At 40.6% G+C, this 26924-nt stretch overlaps 3 protein-coding genes across 5 annotated transcripts; 1 reads left to right on the top strand and 2 right to left on the bottom strand.

The window, feature by feature from the left end:
* Positions 1 to 1004: 1004 nt before the first annotated feature.
* prmt8b (protein arginine methyltransferase 8b) lies at positions 1005 to 14311 on the top strand. Of its 3 annotated transcripts, XM_084910154.1 has the most exons (11): positions 1007 to 1168; positions 1787 to 1911; positions 2517 to 2741; positions 3908 to 4063; positions 4696 to 4759; positions 5840 to 5982; positions 6325 to 6412; positions 8407 to 8522; positions 10085 to 10235; positions 12791 to 12912; positions 13516 to 14311. In XM_084910154.1, exons 2-11 carry the CDS (start codon positions 1843 to 1845, stop codon positions 13597 to 13599), a joined length of 1218 nt encoding a protein of 405 aa, XP_084766280.1. In that variant the 5' UTR covers positions 1007 to 1168; positions 1787 to 1842; the 3' UTR covers positions 13600 to 14311. The 3 variants fall into 3 exon arrangements, with proteins under 3 accessions (XP_084766281.1, XP_084766280.1, XP_084766279.1); XM_084910155.1 differs by lacking the exon at positions 1787 to 1911 and having other exon boundaries at positions 1005 to 1168; XM_084910153.1 differs by lacking the exon at positions 1007 to 1168 and having other exon boundaries at positions 1185 to 1911.
* A 4-nt stretch (positions 14312 to 14315) lies between these two features.
* cracr2ab (calcium release activated channel regulator 2Ab) lies at positions 14316 to 24750 on the bottom strand. The gene is made up of 18 exons (XM_084910152.1): positions 24434 to 24750; positions 23384 to 23756; positions 22291 to 22402; positions 21445 to 21634; positions 21171 to 21317; positions 19645 to 19735; positions 19004 to 19099; positions 18542 to 18729; positions 18368 to 18439; positions 18012 to 18060; positions 17843 to 17925; positions 16962 to 17520; positions 16740 to 16872; positions 16225 to 16306; positions 15374 to 15488; positions 15088 to 15189; positions 14930 to 15006; positions 14316 to 14836 (listed from the first exon to the last, which is right to left on the bottom strand). Exons 2-18 carry the CDS (start codon positions 23537 to 23539, stop codon positions 14749 to 14751), a joined length of 2340 nt encoding a protein of 779 aa, XP_084766278.1. The 5' UTR covers positions 23540 to 23756; positions 24434 to 24750; the 3' UTR covers positions 14316 to 14748.
* A 58-nt stretch (positions 24751 to 24808) lies between these two features.
* Positions 24809 to 26829, bottom strand: ccdc59 (coiled-coil domain containing 59). Its single transcript, XM_084910156.1, has 4 exons — positions 26597 to 26829; positions 25990 to 26362; positions 25389 to 25497; positions 24809 to 25286 (listed from the first exon to the last, which is right to left on the bottom strand). The coding sequence occupies exons 1-4, from the start codon at positions 26742 to 26744 to the stop codon at positions 25122 to 25124; spliced, it is 795 nt and encodes a 264-aa protein (XP_084766282.1). The 5' UTR covers positions 26745 to 26829; the 3' UTR covers positions 24809 to 25121.
* Between the last annotated feature and the right edge of the window lie 95 nt (positions 26830 to 26924).

Genomic DNA, 26924 nt, shown 5'->3' with positions numbered 1-26924 from the left:
TAACTGCCTTCCGATATGGAAGTGCAAAAGACAACTGAAAGGGAGGATAGTTTCTATATATGTGGTTTCTATTAAGGGACATAGGAACGATGAGAAACGATAAGAAATCAAGGACAAGGAGTGTGGTGTAGATAAGTGAGGAAATCCGATCATTACTACAAATTTAGTTGAAATTTAAATATTTTAACTATGCTGTGTGAGGTGGGCCCCTGGGCGCCTCCTGAGCGAGCTTTACCGGGGATGTCCTACCGGGTGGCTACCCAGGACACGCTGGAGATTACATCTCTTGGCTGGCCTATAGGAACGCCTGGGTGAGTCCAGGAGGAGGGGAATGGTTTGCTGAGGCTGCTGTCCCCCGACAACATAAAATGGATGGATGGATATATTCTAATACTTAAAATAAAAATTCCAAAACGGAAATGATCGAATAAAGTATGAAAAAATGTGCTCAAAAATTAATGTATATGTGCATTGTTTGAATGGACCTGCTCTGACTGATTTTCATATGACAACGAATACATGACTGTTTCCATGCCTTGTCTGCGGTAGACTACTCAGTCATGAATCGGGTCAAATAGCTTTTTTGTACGTTTTGGTTGTAACACTGAAAAAACATATCGTCAAAATCGTTTTAGCTTTCCACAAATTACCATGAAATTATAAACGGAATCAACTTTCAAGTAACAATGTAACTATAACATGATTCAACGTTTCCTCTGAAGCTGATTGGTTCTTTATGTCTAGATAATTTTAGAACGTTGGTCCTCGATTCTGATAGGCTTTGTGCCAAGTAATTAAAAACTATTTACTGCTACTAATCGGAAGCTGCACACCTTTAATCGATTTACAGTTAATTCAGATATCATTAAGGGACCTATAAAGGTAGCGTACACTTCTGTCAGCATTAAACAGCCTCATGGTCAGAATTAGCATACCACGTTTGTATTGTAGTTGGGTTTTTTTCCTTCTCCAACTCAAACACCTGTGTTATATAAGCGAGCCACTGAGAATCTTGCCGGTTGCCTGGGTCCTTTAACTGTGGGAAAGTCTGGTGTGAGAAGGAATCTAGCTTTGAGAAGGCAGAGATTAAGCTGTTCTTTTTGGTGACAGTTGTATTTTTGTCACCACTCGTTTCATGTCGTCAGCGGGGTCCCAGTTTAACGGGCAGGTGGGTGCACACTAAGCAGTTTGAACTCCCCTTTTTTAAACTTTCTCTGCGGAGAAAGCCTTCGGCGTTACAACTAAAAGGGCTTTAACACAAAAAGATGCGACTTTTGGTGTCGGGGTCCCTGTGATGAGAGCTGTTTCCAAGAGATGAAGTGGCTGATGAGAAGCATTTTTGTGGAACTGCCTTTGTAATCCGCGACTGAATGTCTTTCTTGGTGGTGGTGCGGCTACATTTCGCGTCTTCTCTGATAGCCTGCTTTTACCGGAGATGTAAAAATGAGCGAGCGGGTTACGCTGAAGCGGTGCACGAGGGTTTTAACGGAAGGACCGACTAGTGCTGGTATCAAACCTACAACCTTCTACTCGCAACACCATCTCTCCAGCCAATAGACTGCTCTGCCTCCCTGAGTCCTCCCACTAAAAACAACCTGTATCGCATTTATAGTATGGATATCCGAACGTTTCACCTCGCTCAAATTCATATTCACAACTTTCCACCGGGAGTGGGTTTAGCCTAATTTCTAAGAAATTGTGATACATTCTTAGAATGACCCTCACTTTTCCGTGTGTTCCAGTCATATTCTGTGGCTCTCTGTTATTTTTCCCACGTTTCTATTAGGATTTCAGAGCCCCCGAACACTTAAAAGAGTTGTAGCCTAAATCTCGTCAGCTCTCATGGGACCGAGGCATTCGTCGCGTTGTTTGCTGCTACGGCGGAAGATGGCGGAGGCGGACAGCTCAGAGGTAGGGACCTTGTGGTGTCCTGCACCGTATTTAGCGGGACCGGTGAACTCTCCGTCTGGTATTTTTTGATCGTGTCAACACATTTGGTGTAGATATTATGCATATCTCTGTATTTTTCAGCGATAATTATGGAGACGAGTTTAAGAATAGATTTTGCACTGATGGCTTGTAAGCTAAGTAAAGTGCATTTCCCAGTGTCCTGCAGATGTTAGGACAGCTCTAGACTCAAAAGACGCATGCAATTGCAGTTAAAATAGACGATGCATATGGAATATTTGCATTTTGATTAAGTGGTTCATTACTGATGCACGGACATGGGCTGCTAAACGTGATAATGTCCGCTGTCCTTGGTGCTGAAGCGGAACCCGCATCTCTTGCCGGCTCCTCCATGAGTGCACTGTGTACCGCTGTCTCATATTTGTTATGGAAATGGCTTTACAATACAATTAAAAACATTTCAGAGTTTATTCTTGGTTTGAATTTAATGATCTCTCTAGAAGAACCTATGTATTCCCATAATTTCGTTTTAAACCATTAACTTGACTGTGATGTCTAAATGATGCTACAAACTCTCCCTTTTTTCTTGTCTTGTATGTCCTTAACAGAGGCAGCAGCCTGTAATGTCCCCCATTTCTCAGTCTGCTCAGCCCTCCCCACTGCCTAAACCAGTGCCTATGACCCACCATGTGCCCTGCGTTCCCCATACGCCTCATGTAGCAGCACTGGCCACCTGTCCTGGTCGAGGCAAGATTGCCAAGTTCATCAGCCCCGAGGAAATGACATCACGGGACTACTACTTTGACTCTTATGCTCACTTTGGCATCCATGAGGTATGCAGACAGGGCTGGAAAAACAGCAGCTTGGTATGATTAGAATTTAAAGAAAAAAAGGCACCCTCTTGACTCTTTCTATCTTTGCCAAGGAATTTCAACCATGCTTGGCTGGCTTTACACTAGTAGGATATGTCAAAAAATAACCTAAACCGATTTAACACTATAATATACAATGACAATTGGGCTTTTAGTTTGATTTTGATGCATATTCTTATGCTGTATTTTCTATAACTATGAACCTTGTGCATACAGAAATCAAACCTTCAGTTCAGTAGATCCACTTAAGGTAACAGATGCCAAGGGAAAGCCTAACGAACGAGTAAACGCAACAAAATGGAGACAAATAAAAACAGAACTCTCAGAATCTGTCCTTAAAATGAGTTTGAGATTTAAACAAAAGCATCTGCAACATTTTTGAAATTATTAAATTTATCGAATAATAAACTCCCAGCATGAACCAAACTTGAAGTGATTTCATGAGGGGAATTTAAGAGTAGCTGACAACTGACAAAAAACAAGGCTTTTCTATTACCAAACACCACTAAAAAACATTATATGCATGGTAAAAATCCATATTCAGCACTCCAGTAGTAAAAAGTGTTTGTGTTTGTCTTTTAAAACTATCTGAAGTAAAGTGCCAAGGCCACAGCCCAACTAATGACCTTGGTATGTGACAAAGAGATGGTGGAAAAGTTTAGGAACGTATAGACCTCTTAAACAGTGTCTGCATTTAGCATATAGGTCAGCTTTTTGTCTGCTTGCAGTCAACCAGTGTGTCCTGATTAAAGCAGTGCAAAGTGAAAAAGAAGGAAAGTGGGATATGTGAATGGGCTCAGGGAGATGGGTATCAGGCAGTCCCCAAAGGCTTTGTGTTGTACTCCTGTCTATTTCAAGAAGCTCTGCCACTGTCACTAACGCTTTTGGCCTAAATACTGCCTTTTCCATATCATTACTCATGGAAAAAAAATCAATGTATTCTCAAAACTGCCCACACTTGCCACAATGTAGATCCATTATGTAACATAATGTGTAATATGTATTCCTTTGAGGATTTTTATGAATCACACCGTTCTTTGGTAGTTGAGTTTTTGGTCCTTTGTATGCGTGCCGGTACTGGAAAAATCATCAGGTAACATGGACTCTTACTCTTATTTTCACTGCAGGAGATGCTGAAAGATGAGGTGCGGACACTGACCTACAGGAATGCCATGTACCACAACAAGCACGTGTTCAAAGATAAAATAGTCCTGGATGTTGGTAGCGGCACTGGAATCCTCTCAATGTTTGCTGCCAACGCCGGTGCCAAACATGTGTACGGGGTGAGACAAATAGATGAACTATCTGACCACAAACAAATGCTTCACTGCAATCAAACATTCACTGCTGTTGTTTAAATCTTTATGAGAGAAATAGTTGCAGTCTACGCATATTTGACTTCTGACTCCTCCATATCAAATACATTTATTTTAAAAAAGTATCCTGGCTTTTTTAAAAATGTATCTTAAGAGCTTGTCAGGCAAACTCTGTTAGACAGAGGCAATAAGAGACACCTGGCTCCCCTTAGAGAACAGCTGTAAGTGACAGGTTGGTGTTGTAACCCACAGTTATGTATGATTTATAGGCTGTAGTATACCCATGAATAGGAAGGTTTAATCACGAGTTTTCATTTGGCACCAGATCTGAGATGACTTATCTGGAAGAACAGCAGCTGCATCCATAGACACTGTTATTTGCACTTGAAGATGCAAAAAGCCCCTTAGTGTTTTTAGATGGATCAACAAGGTTTGATCATTTTTTTGTGTGTGTTTACTCACACTAAAACCCATGAAATATTTTCTAATTATTGATAAATTGATCAAAAAAGTGTTTGTTTGTTTTTAATTTAAAGATAGACCAATAACTCCATGTCTCGACCTTTTAACTGGAAGGTTTTTTTTCTGTGATCCTGCAGATTGAATGCTCAAGTATATCTGAATATTCAGAGAAGATTATCAAGTCGAATCACCTGCACAATGGTAAGAAGAAGTATTGTTTCTCATTACTGCCATAATCCCATATCCACCTATCTGAAGACAGAACGATGCAAACATATCTGGTTGAGAAGTAGCATGTAAAATCTGTATATTTCCATCATTACCGTCACACTTGACAATATTAGTCACAGTCCTGATGGTTAAATGGCAGCTCGTCAAATAACAGTAATCTTTGCCATCAATCAGAATCCCCTCAGTGGGGCTTATTGCCACTGTAAAATGCCACCCTGAACTTCACAGAGGGAGGATGGGAAACAGATGCTTGGTTTCATAACCTACATATTTGACATTAGGCTGGTTTTAATTTAATCTTTTATATTTACATTTCAGGTACTTGGCTTTTGAGCCCCTGAACATAGACTAGTGGTAAAGTTATAATGTCTGGACCTCAGTTTATGCATTAATAACTATAAATATTCCAAAAGTAGATGTAGAACTGACTATCAGCCATTAGAAAAAGGTAATTTAACCTCCAATTGTGTTATTAGGGGCAGAGTATTGAATCGCTGAATTTTCCTGTAATTTCTGAATATTTGATAAATGAAATTGTGTGACAAGCTCAATTTACAAAACCTTGGCATAAATTCAGTAACTGCCCCTTTATGTTACTTTAGAAGGAAAGCATCTCGGCACTGCATTCATTAATGTTGTGGAACACAGATGGCTTAAATTCACTGAATGAATGAACACCTGCCCTGAGAAAATGTATACATTTTTAAAATTATTTTTCCTTATATTTAGTAATGAAATTAATTATATACTGTACATCATAGGTCAATTGGTAATACAAAACTCCCTGCCGTGTAACACCTCTTTAAATTGGTGGTGTCTTCTTCCTCTGGAGGTCAAAGATGTCAGAATGGGGAAATGAGACAAATAAAATGCATGCACCAAAAAAAAAAATCAGGCGCCAGATGACAACAATAATTAAGTTGTACTAATTTACAGCAATCCCAAGGCATACAAACATTGTCATTTGAGAATAAAGTCATTTGCTCTAATCTGATGAAGAAGCTGTGAAGTAATTTACTGCATGCTGTTTTGTGGCTATGCACACTGCAGTCATTACCATCTTCAAGGGCAAGGTGGAGGAGGTGGAGCTGCCTGTGGAGAAGGTGGACATTATAATCTCAGAGTGGATGGGCTACTGTCTTTTCTACGAATCCATGCTCAACACGGTCATCTTTGCCAGGGACAAGTGGCTGGTAAGATGGTGCTGCGGGAGGTTTGGGGAGTTAAGCAGGGCTTTATGTGCGTGTGTGTCTGCGAGTGGCTGGCTGGACAAATAAGGCTATTTGACACATAGACACAGCACACAGCGATGAAGTGGAGAATTTACTGTACGCTCGCTTGCATGTGTCTGCTCGCCAGATGCTGAGGTCATACATGAATGATCAGGTTGCTAACCTCAATGGCTGTCAGCAGGCTTTGAACTCAGCACATGTGATCTTTTATTACATGCCAGGTGTGTGAACAGTATGAGTGATTGTTGGCCTTTGTGTGTGTGTTCACTGGATACCTGACTTTTTTTTTCTTCTTGTATTCAGAAACCTGGAGGCCTGATGTTCCCTGACAGAGCAGCGCTCTACGTGGTAGCCATTGAAGACCGGCAGTACAAGGACTTTAAGATACATTGTGAGTAGTTACGATACATTTGTTGCAGTTTCATTTAAATTCTTTAGGTCTTCCTCTCAGCTGTGTTTAACTAGTGCCCACTGTTGCCTCACAGCTTGATGGTTCCTGTGGATGAGTAGTAGATAAAGTGCATAGAATACGAATATGAATGTTTGTTTAAATTTGGTTTGTATTCCGAACTGATTTAAGTAGTCAGTAAAACCAGATTACAAAAAGTCCAAAAGTTACATTTCAGACTCTACAGGTGTGAGTTAGCATGTTAATGTTTGTCGCAGTACAAGTAGAAAAAGACTGAACAAGTGTTTACCTTGCTGGGAGAAAGCCTCTGTGAGGGTGAAAAGTAGCAGCCTAGGTTTGGGTCAGACCCGAGGCCCTTTCTTTTCCCACCTCATGCCTTTCTGTCTACTTTATATATGGTCTGATAAGGAGTCATGCAGCAAGACAATGATCCCAAGCAAAGCATCAAAGGTACAACAGAATGGCTAAAAATGGAAAACAAAACAATACTGCTGTTGCAATGCCCCAGTTAAAGCACAAACCTGAGTCTGATTGAAATGCTGCGTTGAGACCTCAAGAGTTGTGGATAAACAAATGCCCACAAACCTCAAAGAACTGAAGCAACACTGTAAATAAGAGTGGGCCAGAATTCCTCTACAACAATGTGAGAGACTGATAAAGTCATGTAAAAATTGCTGTTAAAGGTGGTTTTACAAGCAAATGAAAGTCAGTTTCTTTGACCAGCTTTAGACTTCATCAGTTGCTAAATTAAAATACTGGGTTCCACTCTCCTCACTAGTAGAGCAACTTGTTTATAATGTAATAATAATAATAATAATGTATACTTTATTGATCGCCGTGGGGAAATTCCTCTCTGCATTTATCCCATTCATGCCTCAGATGTTTTCAGTTCGGGACTGAAAACATCTGAAAAGAGCTAGCTACTTCTAAGACTGAACCAAAACAGTGAAGCTGTAGGTTATAAAACCAAACAGTACTTTATGTGACAATGACAAGCCATAGATTGTTCTTAAATGCTGATTAGTGACTGCAAGGGGAAAAAAAACCAAAACATGCCACAGTAAAAAGCAGTACCTTCTGCAAAAGTGGCTAAAATGTACAGGGTATTTATAGCGTTATAGCCATAAAGACCATAAGATTAAAAATTGGGTGAATGCAAATAATTTTTAATTTAAGTGGAAGTAGTTTAATCTAGCATTGAAACCTGTTGTGCAGCAAGAGGTTCAAAAGCATTTAAACCAGTGTGTTACTTTTTATCCTGAACTGCTTTCTCTGCTCCAAACTCACGGCATGTGTTCAAATAGCTAACACAGCTGGAGGGCTGAGCTTAACCTTGTGATCCAGTATTAAAGGTGCCATTCAAACCTGTACGTACATCGGCTTTGAATCTGGGTCAATAACGCCTACTGAGTTCCCTTTCACTGCACAGGTGGCCTCCTGTGCTTTATTACATCTAAACATACATAAAGGTACATTCTTTCACATAAATCCCAAAAGAACTCACTTTACCCCAAACCCTCACACTCTTATTTTTAGTTTTTTTTGCGTTGGTGGCACACTCACCATCTCATGATACAGACTTAGTGTTTGGCCTCCTGACAAAGCAAGGTGGAGTGAAGGGACTGAGGGAGTGAATGTGTTTTTTGGTGTGTTTTCAGCCCAAATTATAATAAAACAAGGATGCCAGACATTCTGGAGGAGGTAGAGGAGGAGGCCAGAGTATATTTTCGGGACGGCTTGTCTTTCTCCACATACGGCCTGGATAGACAGAAAGACAGCGGGACTGTTCTTCCTGGCAGAGTCAAGCGCTCTGTTTTATTTTCTCTGCTACCTTTTTTGTGCTGACAGCTTAGCAGGAACAGGGAGAACAGAGCTTTGCTTGTGCCTGAAAACTGAAGGAGAAAAAAAATCCAGAAAACACATATCGTGTGCATGGTCATTCACATGGGTATCTGGTTTGTTTTTTGTATGTACAGGGTGGGAAAACGTATATGGGTTCGACATGAGTTGCATTCGCAATGTGGCCATCAAAGAGCCTCTGGTAGATGTGGTAGATCCCAAGCAAGTGGTGACGAACGCCTGCCTTCTGAAGGTTAGTCTGCATTTGCACCAGTTTGTGAACGCATTTTGTCTACAGTATGATTTCATACCTGTTTATGGCACATATCCAAACACTTTTGTTTTTCTCTATCTTCTGGGTACATGAATTCCCAGAAAAAGTCAGACAGCTGTGATACTCTGTCACTGTGAACATTCCCCATCTATTGAGTCTATTTTCTAGTACATAATAGAGATTTCTGGCTGGCTGTAATAGGCTGCAGCTCTGTTTTCATGCTTGAAGATACAACAGAAGCTTGTCTTTCATCTCGCAAATGAACAGAGGATGAGAGCATTCACAGAGGTGATAGCCTTTTTGTTTGTCCCCTCTACCTTTACCTTTTCTCTATTTCACTGTCCCTTTTCTCTCCATATATCATGTTTCTTTCTATTCCGAGCATTTTATGTCTTCATTGCCCCTTTTTTCATTATCTCTTTCTCACATCATTTTATAGTCTCATTTCTCACTTTCACTTTTCTAATCACTCCACCGTTCCTTTCATCTTGTGTCCCATTCTCTGATTTTAAACAATGTCAGGCCTCAGTAGTCTGAGTGAATAGGGAGGTCTCACTCAGTCTCTCCCTCTGTGCGATGGTGAAATGTCACACAAGAGCAGGCATTGAGTCACCAGTGGGAATGAAATGGGCTCTCCATCAGTGTGATAAGCGATGGTCTTGCTTTTGTGTTAAGAAAAGGTGATTCATGTGTTAGGATGGAGGAGCTTAGTCACTGACATGCCTGTCTGAAATTTTATTCTCACTGCAGGTATCTTTTTTACATGTATGTATTCAGGGCATCTTCACCCCAACCCACCCCTGCCAGCCACTTCACCGCGTCTTAATTCAAACTGCCAGTCATTCCTCGCTTGCTAAAATTACAAAGTCGCTCCCGGGAATTTTTTTTCTCTCCTCCTACAATTTGCTGTATACGATACTGGCCTGGTATCATTGGAAAGGACAGAGGTGTTAAATCACAATCTGTCATGGTGACGCCACATGGCCGAGTGCTCCAAAGCCCAATAGGCTGGGCAAGACGAACAGGTTGCAATTTAAAATAAAAATCCCCCTCCATCCTCCTAAATACAGCATCATCTACATGCAAAGCAGATATGCACCTGCTCCTCCTCTATTTTGAACCCAGTATGATGCCTAGCAGGTGACAAAGTACTTAGATCTGTGGCTACCTCAGTAAGGCAGAGTTTGATATAAAACACACACATACACTCACACGCACGAAACCTCCCTCCCTTGTAGACATGAGGGAGGACACCCACACAGCATGTGTAGTGCGAGCAGGCTTCATTTGCCAGCCGTGATTCAACCTGTGGGCTTTCACACACACACATATTCTTGCACATGCACAGTAATCATGGTGAATAATCAAGAAGCATTGACATACATGTGCCGCATGTGTATGTGAGAGATCGCAAATGGTGGTGGCAAGTTGCAAGCCTGTGATTGTACAGTGGCTCTATTCGCTATATTAGCATGGTTATGGATTTCAAGCTCATTTGCCCTGACATATATAACAGCAGCTACTGGCAATTTTATTTTCAGGAAGTGGACATCTACACTGTGAAGCCAGAGGACCTGTCCTTCACCTCAGCCTTCTGTCTGCAGATTCAGCGCAATGATTACGTCCATGCTCTGGTCACCTATTTCACCATTGAGTTCACCAAATGTCACAAGAAGACTGGTTTCTCCACTGGTGAGGCTAAACAGGAGCCTTTTTTATTTTAAAGACTTGAGATTTAAACCTCTGGGTCAATCAAATAGAAAAAAAATTGTGTCATATATTTTGGTACAGTGTGTGTAAAAGTCTTGATCAACCCTTGTAACCAGACTTCAAAATGTTAAACTGGTTTAACTGGTCGTTCTCCCAGCTTTCTGATAATCTTCCAGGGTTTTTCATTAGATATTGGCTGCTTTTTCACTTATTTTAAGGAAGAGGAATATTTCTTATTTGCTAAGCCACTTAACACTGACCTATGAATCATTCAAGCGTTAAAAAAAGGCACCTAGTTCAAGGGACGAATCAGTTTTATTTCCACACATAACAGATAACGTAGCAAAAAACGAATACTATTCCTAAAATACTATTTCTGGACCAACAAGGTGATTCCTAAGATCTATTGTTAAAAACCTTGACATTTCTGAGCATGCTGGGTAGTCTAATTAACAAAATCGAGGACACTGAACGGGTGGAGGACAAAAGAAATGACAAAATTATCTACAGCAGATGAACAGTGTCTGAAATGCATGTCTTTTAAAAAATAGAAAAAACTCCAGGAAAGATGCATCTGGCACTTTGGCTGATCCATCTACGGCTCAGTAAAGTCTCATGAGAAAGGAAGGGTGCCTGCAAAGATGCCATTTTTAAAGCAGGAAAACAGGAATGAAAGGCTGAGGTATGCCAAATTACACGAGAACTGAACAGAAAATAAGTGGCAGCAGGTGTTATGGAGTGATCAATCCAAAACTTAAATTTTGGATTTGTTTAAATCATCAATATGCACCAAGGTGTTTAGGAAAGAGTCACTACAGCCATCTGTAAAACACAGTGGAGGCTCTCTCATGGTTTGGAGATGAATTTGTTGTGGAGTTGTGTTGGGGATCTTGTCAAAATTGATTCAATAACAAACACAGAAAAGTGCAGTTAGGTTTGTGCCACCGTGCAATATAATGTGGAAAGAGATTGGTAACAGTTTGATTTATCAGCATGACAATGATCCCAAACACAGAAAAACACACATGGAACTATCAGTCATGAATCGAACTATCAATCAGGGGTTGGCCAGAGCCTGAATCTCAGTTTTTTTTTTTATCCCAACAAGGAAAAGATCAAAAGACAGCCAACATCCATGGAAGAATTCTGAATGTTCTTCAAGAAGCCTGGAGAACTATTCCTGAATAAAACTCAAAGAAATAACAAAGCTTGTCTAAGAGAGTTCAGGCTGTGTTGCAGAATAAAGCTCATTAGAGCTGTAAACTCTATTTTGTCCTATATACTCTATTTCCATTTATGTTTGCACGTTTCAACAAACTGCTGCACCTATTTCCCATCATTGAAGGAAAATATACAGAAATGAGGGGTGATTCAAGCCATTTCCACAGTACTGTACTATACATTTTTGATATTACTTTCTCCATGTGGTGCTTATATAGTGAGGTTGTGTTATGCTGCATAGCAGACAAGGACAATTACTTCCCAGGATTGTCTATCAGGACTCTATTGCAATGTACCCAATGCGATGCAACAGAAAGGTTTATGAAAAGAGTGGGCAACTCCTGTAGTTCACTTTCAATGATAAAACAATTCTATGGAACTTTAAATGTCTACACTCACAAAAAGTTCGGATGTATTAATCTTTTCTGAAACTTATGCCTTAAAACACATATTCTCCAAATCCACTTGTTATTTAACTGAAACACCAATGAGTGACATTTCTTTTTCACTTGTGATCAGTTTTATTTGTCACAGCAAGTGTGTCTCAGAACTGAACTGAGGTGTTCAGCGATTCACAGATTTCAAAACCTGATATAAATATTATTTCTCCTAGATTATTCAGTTATTTTACACCACAAGTTTATAAAATGTATAAAACTGTAGCCAAGGATACATGAAGATTTGCTTGCACCGTTAAGCAGATTCACATTCTGGCTCGCCCCGCAGCCACTTGAGTAGTTTGAGCAATGAATCAGTGGATATTAAATGGATGGCGCTCCATTTCTGCACCTTAGCTCTTGGCTACACTCTGCTGGTGTTACGTGACCAGTGTTTGAACCAGCAGAATCACCGCGCGCGTCATCATGCTGTTGAGGACACCTATTATAGTGAAATATGTTATGCAAGCTTATGTTAATACATTCACGCATCCGGTGCTTACATAATATCGCGTAGAGGAGGTTCTATTTTTTGGCTGTCTGTTGGCCCTGAGGCTGAGCATCACCAAAGGAGATCTCTTCTATCTGCCTCTGTATTTTTCCCATTGGATGAGAGAATTTCAGGCACTTTGTTGTTATATTTCTTCTATGCTAACATGCCGAAGGCAGTCTAGTGCCTGTCAAGACTATTCTGTAAATCTTTTTATTTCCCCTACTCCTCTTTACTCCTCTTTCCTCTTTGCCTGTTCTTACTGCTTCACCACCATTCCTCTTTAACCTAATTTCAAATTCTCTCCTCCTCTCTCTTTATCATCTCCACCATCTTTCATTTTCACTTCCCTGCCTTTTCCCTTGCCCTCCATCACATCCTATCTTTAGCTCCAGATGCCCCAAGCACACACTGGAAGCAGACTGTGTTTTATTTAGAGGACTACCTAACTGTCAAGAAGGGAGAAGAGATCTTTGGCAGTCTTGCTGTCAGGCCCAACGAGAAGAATGTGGTAAGACTAAAAATTTTCAAGACAATTCTCTAGACTTAAAAAGGGAATTTACCTAAATTAGAACAGCATCGACATACTTAGAAATATAATAAAGATATGGCTACAAATAGTGGAAAAAGTCCTCTTTTTACTATAGATACACCTTCAATTAGTAAAAAATGCCATATTTTTAACATCCTGTTTTACTGTAGACTGCCTCCAATAGCGCATATTTGCTTAGCAAGCAAAAAGTAGCTGGGTTAATTCCAGCCTGAGCCACAAAATCCCCTTTGGGGCTGCGTCAGGAAGAGCTACCCATTACGGTGACCCCTTGTGGCAAAGGAGCTGCTGAAAAGTAGCTGCTTCTTCTGTATCCTGACCACACACCATTAAATAACAGAATATTCAAATAATGGTATGTGTCCTATTTTCCCCGTAGTTATTGTTAATAATAGAAAATGTCCTGTTTATTTGCTGTGTGCATGCTGTTAATTAACAGAGAATCTCTTTTCTTTTTAATTAAGGAAATATTTCTTACAGTGCTGCTTGTCCTTCGCCTTTTTGGTTGTGTGTAATTCTTTGTAACTGATTACTTCAATTCACTTTTGGTAATGTTTGTTGCAGCGTGACCTGGAGTTCACCCTTGAGCTAGATTTTAAAGGACTGCTATGCGAGGCCGCCATTTCCCACGACTACAAAATGCGTTAGGAATAACAGACCAAGCCGTGCCGCAGACCTAGCCTCAGCCCCTCTGGTCAGCGAGGGGGAGGGCACAGGCTCTCCAACAAGCATTCCAGTTTGCCAGGGAGGGCATCTGGGCGCATCTGATTGGATGCCATCAAGCCAGCATCTAGGTGATGTCATCACAATAGGCACGTATCTATCAGCAATAGTGCCATCATGTGTACCAACTTGATTGACTCGGGCACCTCGTTGAATGTATCATCCTACTTGATTTTTTTTGTCTGTTTCTGAGAATTATTTTGATTGATGTATGAAATGAAAATCATTTATTTATTACTATTATTATTATTATTATTATTATTATTATTACAATGAATGGAAAACGATTAACTTGTGTGATGTTAAGAGGATTATAGCACAGTCATTCACTGTTTTACCTTTAGTAACATTTATTACATATTGTATAATTGTATAGAGAGTACAGTAATTCATTGCTTTATTTTAGCAAGTATCTGCATGTGAATCTTTTTTCATTTTTTAATTTCAGAAAGATGTGAAATCGAATTTATTTCTTTAATTACTGAGAACTTTGGTGCCAGAAAAAAGAGAAGAATGCCTCAGAACAGTAACAAACATGATGCAATTATGCCATGTACCACTTTGTTTAGAGATCGGATGATCAAAGAATATGAAAAAAAAAAAAAAGAATGTGGTGATGAATAAAATGTCAAAGAATCAAATAATTTATCCCGCTTTCATTTCAAACTTGAAGCAAAGATTCTGTTATGAAAAGGCTACAGTATACTTCTGATTTTCCTCTTAGCTAAAAGGATTTTATTTAATTGCAATAAGGAATATTCTAAATACTACAAAGAGACAATTGTGATTTAGCATTTACAGGTAATGGCACAACTTTTTGTGTTACTGTAGAGAAGCTCATTTCATTAAAGTTTGACAGCAGTTTGTTCACACAGACCATACGGACTTCTACCGCATATTGATTTAAGCATTTACTGCCTTCCTGGTTTTAAAGTCCATTACTCTTTTCAGTTTTGTCTTCAAACATTTTAATCTCCACAGAAAAAAAAGATCTGCCTCTCAATAAACTGAGTATAGCAGTACAAAGATTTTTTTTCCTATGGTTTTAGGTTTTCTTTGTGTTAGCTTGAGTCTTCACTTGCAGCAGGCTTTCTTCTTCACAGACTGAGTGCTGAGTATGACTGTTGTATCTCTCACCCTGTCCTCCTGCTCCATTAACACTCTGAGTAAACAAAGAGGGGGAAAAAGGCTTGACATCTGCTGCGAATCATAATGCAGCCCCAGTGCACTGTGTATCAGATTGTTTTGATCTTACCTGGCCAGGTGAGTCAGGGACTCTGTCACATTCTTTCCCGTGTAGGCACTGACCTCAAAGAACATCACCTTGTTTTCCTGCAAAGGGTGTGCACACAAATTCAGACCCACTGTTGTCCTAGAACGGGCAATACTTGCACAAAAATGCATTAGATTTACATAAGCAAGTTGCTCAGCTTCTTTAAATGACACCTCCCTGTCTTCGTCCATGTCCATTTTGTTACCTAGCAAGAGAATAGGGATCCCTTCTCCTGCTGCTTCCTAAGAAAATAAAGAACAGTGTTCCAGAGCTTCCCATTTCAGGATTTGCCAAAGATGTGAACTGCATAAACGGTATGAGCAATAACCCCAGCTTTTAAGAATGTGAATTCCAAAATTGGATGAACTGAACCATGCATGCAACAAAACAAGACTTGCACAGGACTGAATGGGTCAAAGGTCCAACCTGAACATTGGTGAGCCAGGGCCGCACAGCCTTGAAGCTCTCCTCCACTGTAACATCATACATCACCACCACACCATCTGCCTTGCGAAAGAACTGCTTGGTTATGCTGCGGTACCTGTGTCAGTAGCAGGATTTGAATGTCAGCACAGTGGCCCATTTTTCAAATGTGAGTATAAGAATACATTATGTACATCCACCTCAATACTGCTAAAATAATACTACATGGTTATTGTTTTATAGTGACTATTCAAGAAAAAAACATTCAAGTGTTGGAAATACGACACATTTTTTTGTCATTTTGTTTCTGTTCACTTCCACGGAGGATTTGAAACACTCAAGAAGTCCATAGTATTGGATTTAATTCAAAGGTTTTGACAAAAGTAATGCATTAAGTGCAATAAAAAACATTTTTATACATTATCTCTAATTTGCAGTCTTCAGAAACTTATTAACCTAACTGTATATACTGTATACACTTCCATTCATGTAAAATAAAGTATTGCAAGAGGAATTGTGTTTAATAAGAGGGCATATTAGAGCAATTCTATAAAAAAAATATATATATAAAATAAAGTAATACAGAGGCAGGTTAAAAGCATAATTAAAGGGAATTTGCAAGTGTGGAAATTGTTTTTTGAGATTGCAAAGTCATAATTTGTATAAAAAAAAGCTCACAATTTCTCTCAGATAAACCTAAGATTGGAGGAAGGTTGCAATAAACTGACTATATATTCAGACTTTTGATATGATATTCTTGATTAGTATTTTATTGGTAAGCTTCAAGTTGCAAGATATTAGTGGTTTATATCCAACCAGTTAACTGAAATATGCTGAAGGAAGGGGTCACTCACCTCTCTTGGCCTGCAGTGTCCCAAAGCTGCATGGCTACCTGCATATTGTCCAATGTTAATGTCTTCACACTGTAGTCAATACCTGATTTAAAAAACAACAACAACATATAATAACATATAATACATAATCGAACATAATATAAGGACACACTTCTCACATTTAATTTAGGCTTGATTTTACTTCTCGTTTTCACTACGGAGGAGCAATGATATAAATGGCCAGTAGGGGATCAGCAGAAAAAGGGGTGAGAAAGGTGGTGACAACAAGGCATAAAAGGAGGATTGGAAAAGATGAAAGCAAGGATAAAGAAAATTCATCCAAAGTGACATAATCTGTAGTACAATGAGTGCCAGGGCTCTTAGACAGGCAGTGTGACTTCACAAGCCCTTTCATGTGATGCTAAATCGCCCCCCAGTATTCAGGAAAGGCATCCACAGCCACACTCGCACACATGCCCTTCAGATCTGTTTAAAACGGGCCCTGAAACATCAATAAAATATGCCTTTCTTCTCACCCACAGTAGCAGTTGTGGAAGGGTGGAAACGGCCCTCACAGAAGGAGCGCAGCAGGGATGTTTTCCCAACGCTGGAATTTCCAACCAGGACCACTTTAAACAGGCGGTCTGGGGCAAACAGTTCTTTCGCCTTCTGTAGGCGAGCAATTAGAAAGACAGTTTCATTACCTCTCCAGTAACTTATCTAAAAGCATATATAAAAGTGGGGAGCCGTAAACACACCTGTGAGGTCTCCTTTCCCACAGGCTGTCCTCTTGGAGATACAGGTGGGGTCTTCTTCGATTGAGTAAAGTAGGATTTCCTTGCAGGAGGAGCTTCTTTTGACACTGAGATGTAACGTGGGGAAGCACTGAGGTCGCTCCTTCTGTCGTCTTCTTCCTCCTCATCCCTCTCGTCTTCCTCCTCGCTGAGCTGGTGCAGTAAGGGCTGAGGTCCTCCTTGGAGCAGGTGGGGCAGGTGGTCCTCTTCTATGGAGATGACTCTGCGGAGGGGCCACCCGTCCGGCGGGGCATCTAACACCTCCTCCTCTTCTGCCACCTTCTTATCAATTTCGACTTTCTTTGATTTGTCTCTGCTTCTCCCCAACACCCTCTTGCTGGTGGCCATTTTGGTGGACAGCCTTTTGGCCTTTGTCTTCACGTCGTGCACTTTAGGCAGAGCGGGGCTGATGTGACCGTTGGCTAAGCCAGAGTTCCTATTCGCTGAAGGCCTTTGTTGGCACACATGGCTGCTAGCAGCTGTGGTGGAGGGAGCAGGGGTGGCAGTGGTGGTGTCATCTTCACTACAGGAGGAGGAAGCAACAAAAACGATTTGAAGGTGCTCTATAGGCAAGGCCTCCAGAGATAGGTAGGACCCATCCACCAACAGTGAGGCTCTTTGGGGACAGAGGAGAAACAGAGGATTTACTGGATCAATTCACTTGAGTTTTCTAATATTTCTAGTTGATAATTTGGCTATTTTTTGTGAGTATAAGGAATCAGACATCCTCTGTTTTTCCTCCTTTGATGCATGATTTTTACATCACATTTGTCATTGTTGCATAGGAAGCAATCTGACAGGGATGAATTCTGTTAAAAAGAGTACTTGAATGATGAATGAATCACCTTTTTGCCGGCTGGCTGCTGTCATCAAATATATTGCCGAGGCCCGCTCTCTGCTTCTGCTTCTTTCTGAGTGAGGTTCGAGGCTTGTTTAAAAAAAGAAGGTGCATTACTCAGCTATTCTAGTGCTGTAATCGAGTTAATGCAGTTACATAAAATACTATTTACTTACTACACCACAGCACAAGTCTCGCTCATCCTTTAAATGCTTGTTCATCTCTCTGGGAAGTTAAAGAAGGGATGTTAAAGAGTGTTTTGTGCTTTGCAAATCCTTGAACCTTGGAGTTTGATTCATAGGGTTTGGCCAGTTAGGACTGAACCAGGAGCCAAAATGAGTAAAACAATAGTTGTGGTCAGAAACTTATATCCACTCAACACTGGCATGAATGATTGTACAACTTTTGGATTGTCTCCAGTCCACACAGGCTCAAAAGTGTGCATACAGGCTCATCAAAAACTCATGGACTTATGCAGTGGATGTAAACTCCAACTAGTAAGTTTGAAAAGTGCTGGGTGTTCTCATTATACCTGAGGAGGTCAAGCTGCTTCATTAGACTTTGCTTTTCCCTCTGCAGTCCTTCAGTTACTCGGTACATTTCCCTGAAACAAGACAGAAGAAACTTGCTTTTAAACAGCTACTCTATGGCATCTGTTTGCACACTGCAGGGAAACACAGTTAATACAAACAATGCTTATACGCACATTTCTTTCTCCCGTTGTAGCCGGGAGGCCTGTTCCTGCAGCATAGCCAGCTGTTCCTGGGCCAGCACCAGCTCCTGGCTGGTGCTCTCCAGCACTCTGGACAACTCATTGTTGGTCATTTTCAGTTTGACGTTCTCTACGTGGCTCTCCTGCTTCTCACTGCTCAGCTCAGAGCATTGGTGCTCTAACTAAACAGGGAGATATTCACAGGAGTTATAATACACTAATGCTGGGTAAGTGTACTTAGGGGATATCTGCACAGGGAACAAAACAGTGAGGTTTGGTGCAAATCCTTTCTACACGACAGATGTAATGCCACAAGCCCACTATTCAATAGTTACACATAACAAATGTTTTTACAGAGAGCTTAAATTTTTTTTGTCATGCTGTTACAATGGTGGATGTTTCTTATTAAACATGACCGCAGAATTTCTTTGGGATGCGTTGTCCATATTAACTTACCCGTTTCTGCTTCTGGAAAAGCTGCTCCAAATCTCTCTCCTTCGTAAGAAGCTGGTGCTCCAGGTCCTGGCTGCGCAACTGAAGCTGCTCAGAGTCCTGCAGGACCAGAAGAAGAAAAGGTTCAACTTGCGGTTAAAAGAAAGTGCACGAAATTAGCTCGAAAGGTAAAAACACTGCTGTCAATACGATATAATCCTTAAGCAAAACTACGCTTACATCATTACTGCTTGTTCTCTCTCTTTGAAAGACCCAGAATGTATGATAATGCAGAAAGTGGTCTTCCACTTTACTGAAATAACTGTCTAGTGGTTGAGTGTGGAAGACTATCAGCTTCCATAAGGAACTGCTTTTTTTTCCTTTTTACTTGTGTTCCATCCATTCGCTTCCACTTATCCTTTTCAGGGACGCGGGGGTGCTGGAGCCTATCCCAGCTGTGTTGAATTCAGAATTAAAATGAGCACACAGAAAGTTATTTAAATTTGAAGTTAGTCATCTTGTGTCAGAGAGTGCACTTCTGTACAGTGCAGTCCAGCATACATGACTTTAAACATCTTGCTTTGTATTTCTGAATCTTTTTTACTTCTTCGGTTGCCAAGGAGATGCTTCTTTGTCAGATTTTCTTCATGTCTGAGCTCTTTCACCTTTAGCAGCAGCCGTTCTTTCTCATTTTTGATCTGTGCCTCCATCTCTTCATATAAATACCGGATCTCACTGTCATGTGTTGCTGCCTTCCTGAAATGACACGTTAAGGTAAACTATTTATCGATGAAAGACACAAGGTGGTACATGTAATATCTAAAAACAGAACAACATTGCTGTCTACACTGTGAGCACTTGACATGCAAACACATTTTCAGACTACTGGTAAGTACAATCCCTGTGATGATCGTTAAGACCCCAGCAGCCAATTAGTTAAGTTTAGAAGAATAACAAGCTGTAACATGGTGCCACGCAGTACCACGAGTAAGCCTACATCCCACTGATGCTCACGTTGCATTTACAAAGTCAAAAGACTATAATCATCAAGTATGTCATTCTGCATATCAGGGGAGTAAATACATTAATATACAGTACAAAAAAAAAAATCCCCCTTTGCTCTGTGTTCACTCAATCATATCATTAATGTGTTTGCACACCACTAGAAGGCAGTCAGAGTGTGGATCTAGATTAGTGGTCATTTGACATGGATAAAGACGTTGTTCTATAGAGAATTACAGGTAAATCCCATGCAGCAGGCTCTGGCTGGCGTCCACAATGTAAACACAATCCCACCCTTATGCCACTGATTATTTAGGGGCTAATGCATAAGAAGCATATTGGCTTTACTGTGGTTTTTGGTTCATAAAGTGTTGGTTAAAACAAAGTAAATAAATAAAACATATATATATAGCATATGCATTTCCTTACTTATAGTCTTGCCAAAAACCTGGCACCTCTTGAGATGGTATGCAGTGTCGTTAAAATATGAGGACAAGTGAAGGACAAAAGAAGATGAATAGTATCTTAAAGTCATGTCCTTAAGACACAGGGGAAAAAATTCAATAAAGACATCGCACAACGTCTGAAAGATGCATCTGGCCCTTCGTTTGATCCATGTACTCTTCACAGAAGCCTTGTCAGAAATGATCGCAGTGGAAGAGTGGCTGTCAAGAAGACATTCTTAAGGAAAGGAAACAGGGAGGAAAGGCTGATGTATGTCTTATGAAGTGATGAATCCAGATTTGAAATTTCTGGTTCAAATCCTCTTCTGAGGAGGTCAGATAGAGGTACAAACAGAAGTGAGAGTCTGACTGAATTATGGACTCAGAAAAGTACAGAATTTGATCCACCATCAACATTACATGGATAGTATCTGGTTGGCAAGAGCTAAATTTCTCAATGTGACAGTGATCCCAAGCACACTGTAAACACACACACAACGCTGCCCACAATCATCATATGAGCAATCCAAACAGAAAACAGGCAACCTGTTTTTATATAAAGAAATTAGGGGTGGCTCGAGACTGTTGCACAATGCTGTATTTCTTTCTCTTTCCTTCCCTATATTGAACTTCATGTCCAATATTTCTTCCACACTCATAGTCACTAAAAACCTTGTGAATGGGTAGAACACCATGAAAAGCCCCTTTTCCCTTGCCCCTTGTGTATATGTTTTCTGCCCTACTACCTCTGGAGGGCGCTCTCCATCTCCTTCTTTTCCTGATGAGCTTCCTTGATTTGGTGGGTGACCCTGGCCAGAAATTCCTCAAAATTGGACAAGAGGTGAGGCTCATCACGTCTGAGCTGGATCCAAAGGCTGCGCACCTCGTCTGGACTGGAGAAAGAGAGGAGAAGGAGATAAAGAGGGAGAGACAAAACTCAACTTAGCTCACAGGTTTGTCAAGAGTGGATCATAACAAAAAACAATAATGCACATAAGGTTTTGTTGTGATTAAACTCACTCTTCAAATACATTACTGGCTCCCAGGCTTTCCAGCAGCATGCAGAAGTGCCTCTCCTCCTCATCCTCAACTCCTGACAGCTTGGCTTCCCATTGGCTCTGATAAAGGGCTTCCTTAGCCCTGAAGACTGGGCCAAGGGCCTGATTTTGGTCATCAGTCACAGAGATCCTTCGACCATGCAAGAACTGACCTGAAACACACCCACAGCTTTTAAGCTTGAAATATAAATTCAAAAGCTTTTCATGACTTCCCACATCTTTTTCTCTCAGCTGCTCCCATTATCTGCCTCCCATTAGGGAAATGATCGCTACATCACTAAATCCACAAATCTTCTCTGTGGTCTTCTACTTTTCATTATTGTCTGGCAGCTCTATCTTAACATCCTTTCTCTAGTCTCCTACCAGCCTATCCTTGCCTCTCCAAACCGCTCTACCTGAGCTGTCCCTCTGATGTACTCATTTCTAATCCTGCCTACATCTGGTCACTCCTGATTAACACCTTAACACTCCAGCTCTACTTCCTGTCTTTGCTTGAGTATCACCATCTCCAAACCATACGTCATAGCATATCATCTTGTAAACTTCCCCTTTTACTTTTGTCACAAATCAGCCCTGCCTGCATTTTTACAAACTATTCCTTATTATTGTATTTTGCACTTGAAGCCGCTCTGTTTTTTTTGTGTTTGTAGAACTACAAGATACCTTTAAGTATTCAAAATCAACTTGAACTCAACTTGATGCTATAGTAATGTCTTCTATTTCAGGTTCGACATAGAGAAAGCTATTTGGAGTAACATGTGTGATATGTGTGATCCAAGCAAAGAGCCTCTGATGGCAGAAAACCTACTGAATCCAGAGGTGAATGCCTCCAGTGTGAGGTAACCCGTGTGGTCTGTATCCAGAGAGTCAAACACGTCTTCCAGCTCCTCTGCGGACAGAGGCAGCTCTCTGTGGAGCCTCTGCCAGGAGAAACACATAAACAAAAAGGACTTTAAAATACCACTGTAGTGAGCTGAACTCCACTTCAAAATGAAACACACTCACTGTAAAACCACTGCAAGTTACTTTTAAGACACAATAAACAAATGTCACATGATAAGTTCGCACCTCAAATCTGCTACAGTACATTTTCCTCTGTAGTGACACAGCTCAGACGAAGCTTACACTGACCTAACAGTTGCACTGAGGTTTTTTTTAACTTTTTTTTTTAAATGTAAGAGTGTTTTATTAAAAAAAACCCTCAACACAAACCCACAAGAGCTGCCCTAATTAGCTGGGAGCACAGCTCACTAATGGTCAGACCTTTAAAAAGAGGCTTGCATGCATTGTTCCTGCCTGTGCTCTTCACTGCAGCCTGTGCGCTGAGAGAGTGGCATTATAGTCATAAACATTTCCATCAGCCGTGCTGCTCCGACACTTCTCAGGCTGTTTGAGTGCTCCGAGTTCTTTAGCAGCGGTAATATGAACTGAAAAAGTGACACTGAGTGTTCCCTGCTCGGTGCTCACTGTTATTAAAGCCCCGCAGGACACTAAATTGTTCCACAGGTAAAAGCATGTCCTTTTGAACTGTTGTTCTTCTTAGCAGCGGCTTAATGCGCTCACAGGTCCTCCACAGATTTTTAAAAACCGCTGAAAGAGTAAGAGTGTCGAGGAAAAACTGACCCCTCCCTGTTTTTCAAAGGAAATAAATATTCATATTGGGCTGGCATAATTATTTACCTAACTGGTGGAAAATGTTTACAGCAATGATATTAATAGATGGATTTGTTAAGCCTTACTTTCTGACAGTATATACACTGAATGATTAATCCTTGATTCATTAACTACCATTTAAAATGTCTTATATATATCTGCCTTAATAATGTGAAATTGTCAAATGCCTGCAGACTTTACAGAAGTGTGTAAAGTCCACAGAAACACACACAGCCTCCATCTCTAACCCTCATATCAGTGCGAGTGATGAAGCCTTTTCCCTCCACATCACAGGTCTGGAAGAACTCCTTGGTCTTATCCAGCAGGGCAATGCGACCCCAGTCAGAGCCCCTCCTCTCTGGGCTCCGTCCAAAGCCATTCACCCCGTCCTCCTCCTCCTCCATGCTTCGCTGTGTCTCTCTTATCGTTATTTTTTTTTTTTTTATGGACACTGTTGGGTGGTAGGTTGCATGTACTTTGAAGTTTTCTTCATTAGCCCTATATTCAGTCCTCTGGGCCTCCTAGAGTCACCATGACAACAGAGGCAGGAAGTAGCACCAGATGATGAGATCACTGATAACTTGGTGGCCTACAGACAGACTTAAACCTGGTTGCAGGTTCCTGTAAGACAGACAAAGAACTGTACTCAATTAAAAAATTACGTGAAGGCAAGTTTAAGAAAACTAAGGTGGTTACACAAGTAGCAGAGCACTACAGCTAAACTGCACTTCCCTTTTCTAGTAAGCCACTGACAAAGGTATGTAAATACACAGTAAAGGATTATCTTAATACTCCACCATACAGAACACATGACGGCATAATGCCTGCAAGACTGCTGCAAGCAGCAGATGAATTAATGTGTCCCCCTATGTGTTTTCCTCGCGCCTTTGTTTTGAAGTGCTGTCTTGTTTGCACTGCTCCGAGCTGGAGCGCAGTTTATCCTGTCAGGAATTCTAAATCTGCAGCAAACACTGCTGAAAGTGAAATATCAGAGGCAGGTGTTGGATTGTCATGTCTTGAATTTGGATTTTTCCTGAAGGCTGTTTAATTAGTGCAAATTTTAACTTGGCTACAAACTAAGTGAGTACATACTACTAAGCAGCACTGCCACCTACTTTGTAAAGACAAAGACAAAGACACTTAAACAATGTAAGTAAATTTCTGGGCCTTCCTCTGCAGCATATACAAAACTCTTGGCGAATTCTTTCTTTCCTCAGCTCTTGTATCTACAAGTTGCACAGGTTTGCATTTGTCCCTTTTTTCTTTAAATAAGTCAGAAACGGAAGGAAAGCTCTTACCTTCTACAAATGACGAGCACAACAAACTGAAACCTTTTGTATCCGCTCTCAGTATTAACAGAGCTGTGACCGCACTGTGTTTAGGAAGTCTTGCCTCACAGACGAGTGTTAGACAAGTCATTCTGCAACCATGTGATGTCATGAGGAGGCAGCCTGAGGCTTTTCAGCCTGGGTCCACCCGCTGCTCTCACACTGAGATGGGGCTGCAGAGTGAGCTTACTCTATGCAGGCTACATGTGTGCAACATGTTTATGTAGTGTGTAATTAAGACAGCAGCATAATGAAGGCTGTCAGCGGGATGAGTGTTATTGTGTTTTTGGAGGTTTACTTGGAAATAAAAGCTAAACTTGTTGACTACCAGAAAATTGGCCAAAAGAAAGTTGTATTTATGGTTTATTTCAAAATAAAAGCACATTATTGGAAATTATATATTTATTTATTTTTAAAAATAAAAGCATGCTCTGTCATCACTTCATTTCTTAGGACGCCATCTTGTGGTCGGACAGTACAATGACTTTCAGTGGTCAGAGCAAAAAATACTGTGAAATCACAATATATATCTCAAAGTAATTTATGGTCAAAACAACCACAAGTTTCCACTTTGATTTTGCACAGAAAATTGCAACCTTGATTCAGCCTATGAGGTTTTAAGTAAAGTCCTCTACTGGCATTCAGTTCTGAGGAGGAGTCATTTCCCACTTCCTTGTATCTTCTGAAGTAAATATTCCATTTGGAGGTTTAGATTTGGCTGTCCTTTCTTGGTCTTTTTGTTTAGGATCTGGAATGTCTCCATCTTTTTCTGTTTGTACTTCTGGATGGCCTCTTCTTTCTGTTGCTTGTTCTTCAAGTACTCCTAAAAACAGCAAACACACAGGCTGTTGTTTAAAAACTTTTTTCATTAAAAAAAATGAAAGACTGTGATCTTATTTTTCTTTTACTTAGTCAAACACATTACCTCTTTCTTCTTTCTCCGCTTCTCTTGGATCCTCTCAAATTCTTCTTTTGTCTTCTGGTAAGAGTTTTTCCTCTCCAGTTTTTTTCTCATGCGATTGCTCATTGGAAGACTGGTGGAAACAAGCAAACTTTTTTTTTTTTTTTTTAAACCCAACATTATAAAAGCTGACTTTGTCTATGCATTCTCCACCACCCCACCCTCTCTTGTTTTAAGTGTTGTGTAAAAGTTGTGAGCCACCCCTCATTTCCTTATAGGACACAATGCATACCATGCTGAGATATGCCAGGTTTTCAGTTAGTAGCTCTTTGGGAATCAAACTGTTTTATCTTTAGCATTTTTTTTTAGGTTCAACTAAAGAACAAATTTGTTTTTGCAACAAACTGCTAGCAACAAAGTGATTCAGTGTAGCCACAACACTGTTCCATCCTTTGTACAAGGTGTGTTTTCTATGCTTCAGTGATTCATACCTCAGTGCTGAGTGGCTGAACAAGCAAGGAAGTGACCAAAAAAGCAGTCAATGCTCCTTGAAAGCTAAATAATAATAATGAGGATTGCTTCATGATTTTGGCACAGTGCTGTATGTCTGCACAGACTTGCTCACCTTTCGCTCTGTGAAGCTGATGTTGGCTCAGCTTGGTTCCCGGACACTGACTCTTTCACCTCAGATCCCCCACTAACTTCTTCTTCACCAGCTGCCTCGGTCTGCTGTGCCTCATCATCATCCTCTTCCTCTCCATCACCTTCCCCCATCTCTTTCGCCTGCCCTTTCATCCTCAGCTTACTCCTGTTCACTCTGTTTGACCAGGCTTCTTTCTTCAGTTTCTCTGCCTCAGCCTCGTACAGATGCCTGAGGTGTTCTGGATACTCTTCTTTGTACAGGTTTTTGGACCCTGGGTTCTTCTTCTTTTCCTTTCGCAGCAGTTTGTTGTATTCATGTTTCACTTTCTGCTTCCTGTTGAAAGCAAATCCTTGACCTGAAGAGTTAAGTCAGAGATTTAAAATACAGGAAAATCAAACCATTTAAAAAATCAGATTCAGTGTCATTACTTATCTAGTAACTATGCTCATGCTCTTGTGTTGACAGTCGTTTGAATTAACCCAACACGGATTAAGTTCTGATCTTAATATGAATTGATTTCTCACGCTTTCTATGTTATTTAAAGATAGAGACTGTGTAGTTTTTACGTGTACGTTCAGCCTTATTGCACCTTCTTTTACGCTGCCTTTGAATAATTTCTGATCGGAGATCCATTTTCTTTTCTTTTTGACACCCTTCGCGCCACTTTTTGTTTTCGCCAAGTCGCCCTCTTTCCCTGCAAACTTCTCATTCTTCGTTTTTTGATCTGTTGGTGCCATGTGTGTTCAGTCTCTTCGGGAAAACTCAAATGTTTACAACCTCCTCGTCGACTTCAGCTAGCATGCCGTTTCGTTACAGACGCTGTGTGATGACGTAAACAAGACAAGACTTGATAAATCGATTGCGGAAGGCCCTATTTCAAAATGTTCCTTGTTGAAATTCCTTGTTATAAATTCATG

The sequence above is a fragment of the Perissodus microlepis genome, chromosome 17 (genome assembly GCF_051167445.1).
Source record: "Perissodus microlepis isolate ML-2025 ecotype Zambia chromosome 17, ASM5116744v1, whole genome shotgun sequence".
NCBI classification, from domain to species: domain Eukaryota; kingdom Metazoa; phylum Chordata; class Actinopteri; order Cichliformes; family Cichlidae; genus Perissodus; species Perissodus microlepis.
This window is presented reverse-complemented; position numbering and strand designations above follow the sequence as displayed.